Here is an 11,051-nt window from a genome sequence, read left to right on the forward strand (position 1 = left end):
TTATCGCGACATAAGGTGTTATAATAAAAATGTTTTTGCTTTAAAAGACTTTCAATAAATTCTCTATTTGTTTGGTCGGATGACATTTAATTAGATAAATAAAAATAAATAGTTCTAATTTTTTTTTATTCAACTCATCCATCAATTGAAATTGCTTTCTCGGGGCACTAGATAACAAGATTACGACTATTTATTTCAACTTATTAGTTGACATTATTGACATTATCAGTATTAAAAAATTGCCTTTGCCCTCTGCTGTTATTGAAATGTTAAAACCATTTCAATTCAATGAAGAAGAGGATGAACCCAACGAAGAAGAATCTTATTGTACTGAAATTGAAGACAGTTCACTCATTCTAACAAATGAAAATGACGTATTTTTAGTTTAGACATTTTCACATTTCATTTCACTCCCTTAGCTACATATTTTTTCCTGCCAAATCCAAGGTCAAGTTTATTTTAATAATTTTACAGACAAGGAAACTTACAAATTTATGTGATCCTCTTCATAGTATAATGTGGTATAAGTATATATAAATAAAGAAAAAAAATAGTAATTGGGGTACCTACTTACCTTTATATGAAAGCATGAAATAAAAATATTGATAAAGTGTGTTTTAGGATTTTATACAAAAAATCGTCAAAGTACCGGTACTTTTTCAGAAATTAATATCTCGCGAAATCCGCTCTTTTCGCAATTGGTTTTTTTTTTGGAAGTAGTCCATACATATAACTATGTTTTGAAGTAAAAATAATTTGCTAATTCTTAAAAGTTCAGTCACAAAAAAAGAAATGAAATTTTGTTATTTATGCGATTATCTCGAAATTGCGAAGTCACAGCTCTTCCCCGAATGGATCTAAAATTGGCCCTATGGCTAGCCTTGACGCTCGCAAAACAAAAAAATGTGTTATAATGGTAGAAAAATTAATAAAAAATAAAAATTGAATTATATAAATAACCGGTACTTTTTATTCAGATTGCATTTTTTCGAAAAGTATGATAGTGAGCTTCATGGGAGTTTTACTCTTGCGTTTGTCATGTATATATCCATACGTTCATTCAATAAAATTAGGCTGTCGCAAAAGAAGGGTCAAAAAAATACTGTGGGTTGCAATAAACACGGTCATACATTGATTGCTATTTTTCCAGAATAGTGAATATGGGGATAAATAAAAGTGCAATATTTATTATCATCATTTATTTTATTTATTACCTACTATCTAAAATTATTGTTTAAAATTATTCTGAAGTAAAAATATTGAAGAAAATGCATTCTGAAATTGTCATATACACAGTGCCGTCTTTAGGATCAACGAGGCTATGGGCCAAGGTACTGGCTGGGGCCTATGTAAGGGATGGAAAATCCTTAAATTTTAACTTTATCATTTTTCAGTTTAATAAGAAATAGTAAAATTATTAATAAGAATTAAGAAGATTTTATGCCTTTCTCAAAACTTATACAATAACGAATCTCAGTTGAACAAGTAACCTTTTGCTTCTATACTAAAGATCTAAATTAATCACAACAACATGCTACCATTATCACAAACTAAATTCGATCCAGTGATACCTCTTGCCTTATCACTAGCCACAAAAAGTATCAAATCAGCAATCTGCTCCGGTTCAGTCCACGGATTGAGAACACTTTTTAATTCAACATTTTGTTTTGTTTTTCCCGCGTTTTTGTACATATTGGTCCTAACATCTGATGGGCTAATTGAGTTCACTCTAACACCATGCTCTCCTAATTCTATTGCCGCCGCTCTAGTGAACTGGTTTAGTGCCGCCTTTGTCACACTAAACGCACCGTATTCTTCGCATACAACTTTCTCTGCGTCAATCGCAGATATGTTTACTACATTACCTTGACTTGCTATCAGGTGTGGAGCTGCATACGTAGTTAGAAAAACGGGAGCCGCGATGTTTACATCCATAATTTCATCAAACGCATCGACCAGAGTGTTATCTCTTAATTTTCCATATTCTAGTACTCCAGCATTGTTGACTAGGACGTCTATTCTCTTGTGTATTTTTATTACTGAGTTTATAACACCGCTGTATACTTCCTCTGTGAGGTCTGTTATGATTATAGATACTTTACTTCCTGCAGCTTGGCAGGCGCTCTTCACATTTCTTAGTTTTTTCTTATTGCTCGCTACTAAGACGAGTTGAGCGCTTTCCTTAGCAAATGCTACAGCCGTGGCGGCTCCAATGCCTGAACTTGCGCCGGTTATTACAACAACTTTGTTTTTACAACTCATGGCCACGAGCGAGCGCAAGGAGCCGCTACTAAACACTGAAGTGTATGCGCAGTCGACAGTTGCGGTCTTTGAATGCGTTCAGCTTGAAATGGGAACGTTTTTGCGTGTAAATAACTAAATAATTAATTGATTTATAATATTAAAAATGTTAAAAATATATTTTGCCTGTACTTATTATTTCTACAGGAAATATATACTTAATAGAATAGAATGAACGAGAAGTTTTGCTTTATAAAAATGGACCTATTTCATTATACCTATATATAGGTATAGTGAATATGTTTTTGTTTACTTGTAAGCATTAACTATTTCAGGGACAGGAAAATGCGTTATCGTATAGGTTACGGTTATATTATATCGGCAGCAAGTCCTCGAATCATCGGACAAATACCTACGAAGTTTGTGAGGATACTCATTCACGAAAAAATGACTGGACTGATTTAGACGAAATGTAGTTGTATTGGATAAACATAAGATAAAACCTGATAAATACCTAGGTATATAAAAATACTGGAATTTGCCCACGGGTTCGTCCGCGGGAAACCGCGCAGCGCGGCTAGAACCACGGTTAGGTAGATGTGTTATACTTATTTATCAGGATAAGAAAGTAAGCATAGGTAGGCACTTCTGTGTTCTGCCAGACGAACGAACTTTTTTGCCTCAAAAGGGAATCGATAAGTCGGTCGATCCTTAATTAAAAAAAAAATAATAATATTAATTACGTTAAAAAAACAACATAATCTTAGCCTCGATATACCTAATACGTCCGAAACGGGAAAAATGTGTTTTATAATTCACTCGATAATAATTTAATAGCTTAAAAAAAACAAAGATAAAGTTACTCGTGAATTCATATCTTTCGCAATATTAGTTAACCTCTGACCAATCCTGTGACACATCTGTTGATTACGACTAACAAAAATAAATTTTTGTGCAATATTTTTACATAACTACGGATAAATTTATTTCGGTTTTCTAAATATTTAAATTGTATGTACCTATATGTATATAGGTTAGGTTACATCAAAGGTTCACAAAAAACGTGGACAGAAGCAGAATTCTAGTAAACCTTATTTATTAAAAAATTCTCCCTAAATTAGTAGGTACCTACCTAATTCATATTCAGAATTTTATATCAATGCTAATCTTTATATCTGTCATTAAAAATTAAATTATCATTCTTTATTGATATTATTAATCTTTTTTACTTGGTAATTGATGAGTATGTTTATTTTTATTTATTACCTACCTACCTATTAAGATAGATTTATTTGTCACTAGCGGTCCGCCCCGGCTTCGCCCGTGGTACATGTTTACGTTTTCTCTACATAAGATCCATCTTCGTACTTCAAGAAATATAATAAATAAAGAATTATCGAAATCGGTTCAGCCGTTCTCGAGTTATGCGCTTACCAACACATTTTGCGATTCATTTTTATATATAAGACTAGGTAGCAGTCCACCCCGGCTTCGCCCGTGGTACATGTTTACGTTTTCTCTACATAAGAACCATCCTCGTACTTCAAGGAATATAATAAAAAAAGAATTATCGAAATCGGTTCAGCCGTTCTCGAGTTATGCGCTTACCAACACATTTTGCGATTCATTTTTATATATAAAGATAATAACGTGTATTATACCTAGGTAGTTAATTCTCTGATACTTGTCAAAAGGCCAATTTAATTCTTCTAATTATTCAATAATTAGAAGAATGCTTCAATTCCTATATAATAATTATTGCAATCTGGTAGAATCTGGTAATACCGTGTGTGGTAAACATTACGAAATTCATTCATTTGCTATGAGAGCGAAACATGTACTATATTAATTATCACAAGTTTCCTGTATTTCCGAATAATTGAATACAATACCATATTGTATTAAATTATATTTAATATCAATTTATGTCCTATAAATTAATATCAGTGAATGTAGTTTATTTCACAAATCCGTATGTCGCGCGTACGCATGTGTGCATTGCAAAAATAGCGAATAGCAACTGCCGTCTGCCAAGTGCCACTTTCAATGACTCAGTGTTCAACCGTGGCTCGTGCAGAGCGGACGTGATGAGTTTCAAAGATAAAGTTGTTATTGTGACCGGGGCGAGCTCCGGAGTAGGGGCCGCTACAGCCATAGCGTTCACTCAAGAAGGCGCCTCCGTTGTCATGATAGGAAGAAATCAAAATAAATTGGACAATGTGCGGAAGAAATGCGAAGCTGTCGGCAAAAAACCTTTAGTCATCAACGCTGACCTCACTGACGACGGCGAACTCAGAAACATCGTGGACAAAACGATTGAAGAATTCAACAAAATCGATATTTTAGTTAATAACGCAGCTATCTTGCGCTGCGGCAATTTGAGGTATGATACCATTAGGAATACGTACGATGAAGTAATGAATACAAATATACGAGCTGTTGTTTACTTGACGACGTTTGCCACACCTCACCTGATAGCCAGTAAGGGTAATATAGTGAATATATCAACTATAGGAGCAGAGAGAGTGATCTGCGACGAATATAACGCGTACTGTGTATCTAAGGCGGCATTGAATCATTTCACAAGGGCAGCGGCTATCGAATTAGGTGCTCATGGGGTAAGAGTGAATACAGTGAGCCCAGCAGTAGTTAAAAGTGATATGTTACAGAATGCAGGTTTTGGAGCCGGAGATGTTGGTTCTTTCAAAAATGTAATGTATGGACCGTGGACTGAGTCAGAGGAGATAGCCGATTTAATACTGTTTGTGGCTAGTGATAAGGCGAGGGGTATAACGGGATCGAATTTAGTTAGTGATAAAGGAAATACGTTGATATGATATGACAAGTGTTTAACATTTCTGTGTGCACTGAGTTGGAATTTAAGACTGATATCAATTAAAATAAACATTGTTTAGGTTATTTAGAATTAAAGTTATGTTATTAATATTTAATAAGAAAATATACGATTTTTCTCCATTTGGTCTTTATTTATTGTAGTTTATGTAACATGAAATAACGTTTATACTTTATAGAATAAACTTAAGTAGGTATATTTCTAATAAATATAATATAATGTATTAGTAAATAATAATACAAGTTCCTTTTGAAAGGCTCAACCGATTTTATTATTTTTTTATCATTTTTTAAATTGGAACAGTTCCTGAGATTATCGCGTTCAAACAAACAAACTCTTCAGCTTTATAATCTAGGTTACATATAATAAATCTGTAGAAGGGTCAATTCTGTACATTTAAAATATTGAAAAAATAAATAGCACTACTGGAACTAAATAAATAGCACTACTAAATAGTGTTACTGGATCGATACCAAGCCCAAATATGTGATTAAAAAAATTTTTGTCTGTCTGTCTGTCTGTCTGTCTGTCTGTCTGTATGTTAAGGCATCACAGGTTCGATTTCGATGAAACTTGGTATAATTATTCCTTATTATCCTGGGCATAAAATAGGATACTTTTTATCCCGGAAAAATACGTAGAAAAAAAATAAATCTTAATTTTTCTTAATTTTTCCACGCGGACGGAGTCGCGGGCGGAAACTAGTATTAGTATAAATTTTTGTAAGGTTAAATATGAGTTTATTCATATTATGACCAAATGTAAAACCCGATTATATAGACGTTTTCCTGTTTAGATATATTATATCCAGTCAAAGACATAAAGAAAATAACGTTACGATTTCAATAATATTTTTTTAATAACAATAATCTTTATTAAAAGACGGAATGCGAATGTATTACAATTATTTTTGTTGACAGGAAAAAAATTAAAAAAAAACCTAAAAAATATTGAACTCACGGACGATGCAATTTCAATTAATATGTAGGGAGTTAATTGCACAATATTGTATCACATGACTCATGATGACCATATTAAATTAAAGATCTTTTGTTGTGATAATTTCTGAACAATAAAAAATAGATATTATGTACCTAGGTAGTAAATAATTAAATATATCATTTAAAACTAGCATTGCTATGCTCCTATTGGTCTTGGCGTGATGATGTAATAGCCTATATCCTTCCTCGATAAATGGGCTATTTGATACGGAAAGAATTTTTCAAATCGGACCAGTAGTTCTTTAGTTAAACAAACAAACTCAGCTTTATAATATTAGTAAACGCCTAGTATCTCATGACCGATACTTATGGTACGTGTTTGCTTCTATAATTCGAACAGGAGAATAAAAAGGTATATAGGTAATTTTGGTTAATGGATTTGTGAACTTATTGCTTCAACAGTTATTAAATATAATATTTTATTATTTAAACTGAAGATATGATAAAGCCGGTAACTCACGTACCTGCCGCAGGGGCAATATTGGAACAATCTCGGTTGCACGGCGCGGTCGGAGCAATTTCAGCTGCTCTCTAAATTGCCCCTGCTTGCCTATATGTATACATGAAAATTAAGGGTAAAATTCAAATATTGCCCCTGCGGCAGGTAGGTGAGCAGCCGGTTTAAGATTTGGTTTATCTTGATTCTTCTTGACTCATTTATTTCTACAATCTACTTAAAAGTAACTAACTAATTGAAAGTAAAGAATAATTTCACATGCTATTATAGATAAATTTTAAATGATAGGTGTGGACATTTTACCTGCACCTTGTACCCAATTTATTTAATTTATTGAAAAATACAACTCCTAATCATATTTTAAAATATTTGTTCCTTACACAGATTTTGCCTGTGTTTTTTATAAAGGGTATAATATAATGAAACTTCAGATACTGAATTTTTATTCAAAACTTCCCAACATATCTGTATCTCAAAGGATCCATGGCTGGAACAAAAAGTCGTTAACAAATACGATGCATACATTGCGCATCCAACACCAAAAGCCTTCCATCAAAGCCAGCCTCCGCACAATATGTAACAGTGCAACTTTTAATTTCCGACCTAATAATGCAGCAGAGAACCTTATTAGAAAAACTTTATCGGCGCTGGATTAAGCGTCATACGCAAAACAGGAATCGTTTACCGCAATCGAATCTCATCCCTAACCACCAGATATAGGGTGGAAAGTCCAGGAACAGGGGTCATGTAGAAAGATTTGTTTATAGCTAGTATTGACTCCGACGGTTACGTGAAACTTTTCTCATTTCGAATCTAGTGCTGCTCGAACAGCTGCAGCTACGTCTATTAGGTAATACCGTAATATCTTTAAATCAAAGGAAACTTGTATTCATAAACATTCTAATTATGAATCGGATTTGAGGCATGACCGCATGAATGTGCTTAAAGGATGTTGAGTTTATTCAATAATGTTATGGGGTAAACGGTTTTTATGTAACTATTTAGTAATGGGAAATTTATCGGCTATTATGTGGATCCTTTCAGCATGAGGCGACTTCAGTACCTTATTATATTTTGATAGATACGAATGCGGAGCCTTTTTATGTAGATTGTAGAGTATAAGAAGCCAAATTTAAATTAAATAGGATAAAGGATAATAGGATATAGGAATACCATGATAAATATTAAATTTTGTTTAAAAAAGTGGTTAGACTTAGAACTCTTATCCATCACTAGCTGCTCCGCGTGGTTTCACCCCCGTGGCTCCACTCCTGTTGGTCGTAGCGTGATGATATATAGCTTATAGCCTCCCTCTATAAATGAGCTATCTAACACCGAAAGAATTTTTCAAATCGGACCAGTAGTTCCCGATATTAGCGCGTTGAAACAAACAAACTCTTCAGCTTTATAATATTAGTATAGATACATCCTTATCTTCATGTTTGTTCCAGAAATAAAACAATCATTTAGGCTGATTAGCACCGTACTAAACCGCTGAAAAATATGTTCTAATTCTAACTGCCCATCTTTTGTCATTTTACAGGTACATTTTACTTTATGAGACGGATAAGTATTGAAAAAAACGGGTCTATACACACCATAGCTTCTCATTTTATTTTCACATATTAATTGGACCCTCATAGGAGGCCTGTGTCCCAGCAGTGGGAATGTATATAGGCTGATCATGATGATGATGACGATATTTATTAGACGTATAAGTTTTCACTAAAAATGATATAATTGGCTAAACAATAAAGCAGGTCCACATTTTATTATCACCTCAACAATAGTAACATATTGAATAATCCACCGTAATAACGACAATCCACGTCACGTTGGAAATTCATCAGGCATTCAGCTAATTCATATGGCCATTATCCGCGACCCTTTGAGGCTGCGAACAATGTCTTATTGTTACAGCATCACGCCTTGACCGACGTTAAACCATACATTCATCCTATTATGATCGTGAATACGCGGCTTTGGGACACACGGGCTGTAAGGATGGTGACTTGTATGGGTGTGAGGATAAAAGTAAAAAAAAAGTTAAGTCCCGTGTCCCCTAGTGGGGTAAGGGACAGATGCATTACTTATGCATCTGTTTAACTGATTGATTAATGGACAAGTAGGTGATTAACCTATGGGTGTGAGGATGGTTGTTCTTTATGTCTGGGTTTGGTTATTGCCAAAGTATGTAGAAGTATTTTATTATTCGGTTAGTTTTATCGGGAATTACAATACGCTGATTCTTATATTACATAATATTATGTGCAAACCTAAAGTCAACTTGTATTATCCTATGGTATTGTATTATCGTATCCTATTAGGCTATAAGTTTTAGGTAATTTTTCTACACCATAAGTTTGTAATAATTCTTTTTAGTGGTATGACTTTTTATAGTTAAATATAGAACATATAACGGTACTATTAAAATTACTAACGGTATTTTAAAATATACATAAACAAAAAAAGTCAAAGGCAAGTGCCAACGGTTACAAACATTGCTTAGTATGGAACTACAGGCGTAGAGAATAATCATGTGTGTCTATGCAAATCTATATATTACAAAAATATAGTTCAGTTTGATTTTTATAATAAGTTCTATATTCATTTATATTTCCTTTATAACTATCATTCAAAGAAATTACATGCGCTATTAAATTTTCAAATAAAATACGCAAGACCGTGTCCATCCTTCCCGCCCGTATATTCCGCATTCAATTCAACAATTAAGATTCCTCATTCTAATTACACCTATGCGGGTTTCTTAATGAAGTTAAAGGGAATTAATTATTTCGGGGGGCATAAATGTAATCCTCAGACCTTTACTTATGATGGACCTAAGTTGATTAACGTCTTATCTCAGCGTAATCTTGCTTGCGGACGTTATAATAATTTAATGTGTGTTTATTATAAATGTTAGTTGATTTAGGGCTGATTTTTTCAATCCTTGGTTTTTATTCGTCCATTAACGTATTAATTATTAAACTACCATTTCAAAAATGTATTCTAATTAGAATAGGTGATTCATGTTATAGGTACTTTATTGGACAGGTAAGTTTTAGCCAAGTATTGAAAAATCGGCCCTAGATTTTTAATATAATTTGTGTACAATTTGCTTTATTTCAGGTGGTGATGGTGACCTTGTAGTTGGTGATCATGGTATCGATCTAGACGGAGTTTTTTTAAGTTTTATTTGACAGAAATTATCGTTTTGTAATAATAACTAAAATAGGTGTCCCATAACACATTAAAACTCTCAAAAGGGCTTCTGCGTGTTTGATCCGTGTCCCCACGTAAGCCTTCCAAAAGACCGGGTACCGTCCTTCTGGTGATACCCGAGTATTATGGAGATGAGAAACTAAAATAGAACATGCTAGAAAACTTTTTTCATAACTGTATAAGGAACTTACTTAATACACGAGGAACATGGAAAAACATAAAATTATTTTTAAATTATATCACGACTAGCTGTGCCCCACGGTTTTACCTGTATTGCTCCCCTCATGTTGGTCTTGGCGTGATGATATTATATAGCCTTCATCAATAAAAGGGCTATCTAACACAGAAATAATTTTTCTAATCGGATAGTACCTAGTTACTGAGATTAGCGCGTTCAAACAAACAAACTCTTCGGCTTTATAATATTAGTATATAATAGACAAACCATGGCCGTCCAATACAGTGCCCTAACAAAGTAGAAACAGTAAACTTGTCCCATAAGAGGAATTATTAGGAGGAATGCAATTTCCTCGCTAGCAACACCGATATGTCCGACGTCAGGGTAAATGAATAAAAATCAACGACAGTCAGGGTAAACTGAGAGAAATGGACTGTGTGTCTTGTTCAGTATTGATTTCAAGAGCCGTTTTTTTGTAGCATTTTGATCTTGATGATTCTGGAAGTTACCAGAACTTTTAGTTATAGAAGCTAGAACGAGAAAAACAACGTAAAACAAATGGAAGGAATCAATAACGTATAGGTATTAATATTTTATTCGTATTACTAGTTTTCCGAGCGCGGCTTCGCCCGTTTTGTAGAAAATTTTATGAAATTAACAGAAAGTACTGGTATAGAAACTATATCTATAAAAAGCCGTTGCATAGTTTTAAAGCATACATAGGGACGGACAGACAGCAATTTTGTTTTATACTATGTAGTGATAAAGAACAGAAGGAATATAATGATGTAACCTACCTACTGTTGAATTAATTTAAAACCTAAATATATTTATGTATCATCACTACACAGTATAAAACAAAGTCGCTTTCTCTGTCCCTGTGTCCCTTTGTATGCTTAAATCTTTAAAACTACGCAACGAATTTTGATGCGGTTTTTTAATAGACTATAGAGTATTCAAGAAAAAGGTACCTATATAATTTGTTAATTATTCTAAAAAGCGGGCAAAACCGCGCACGCAAAGCCAGTAATTATAGGAAGGTTTTAGTATATAATTTATTAGGTTTTAGACAAAGCGGGCGAAGCCGCGGGCGGTAAG

General features: G+C 33.6%; 2 protein-coding genes across 2 annotated transcripts; one reads left to right on the forward strand and one right to left on the reverse strand.

The window, feature by feature from the left end:
* Positions 1 to 1,282: 1,282 nt before the first annotated feature.
* On the reverse strand, positions 1,283 to 2,296 carry LOC123700268 (uncharacterized oxidoreductase MexAM1_META1p0182-like). The gene has a single exon (XM_045647440.1). It carries the CDS (start codon positions 2,260 to 2,262, stop codon positions 1,522 to 1,524), a length of 741 nt encoding a protein of 246 aa, XP_045503396.1. The 5' UTR covers positions 2,263 to 2,296; the 3' UTR covers positions 1,283 to 1,521.
* A 1,997-nt stretch (positions 2,297 to 4,293) lies between these two features.
* Positions 4,294 to 5,217, forward strand: LOC123700149 (3-oxoacyl-[acyl-carrier-protein] reductase FabG-like). Its single transcript, XM_045647281.1, has one exon. It carries the CDS (start codon positions 4,329 to 4,331, stop codon positions 5,076 to 5,078), a length of 750 nt encoding a protein of 249 aa, XP_045503237.1. The 5' UTR covers positions 4,294 to 4,328; the 3' UTR covers positions 5,079 to 5,217.
* Positions 5,218 to 11,051: the final 5,834 nt, after the last annotated feature.

This window comes from Colias croceus, chromosome 19, assembly GCF_905220415.1.
Source record: "Colias croceus chromosome 19, ilColCroc2.1".
Classification (NCBI taxonomy): Eukaryota; Metazoa; Arthropoda; class Insecta; order Lepidoptera; family Pieridae; genus Colias; species Colias croceus.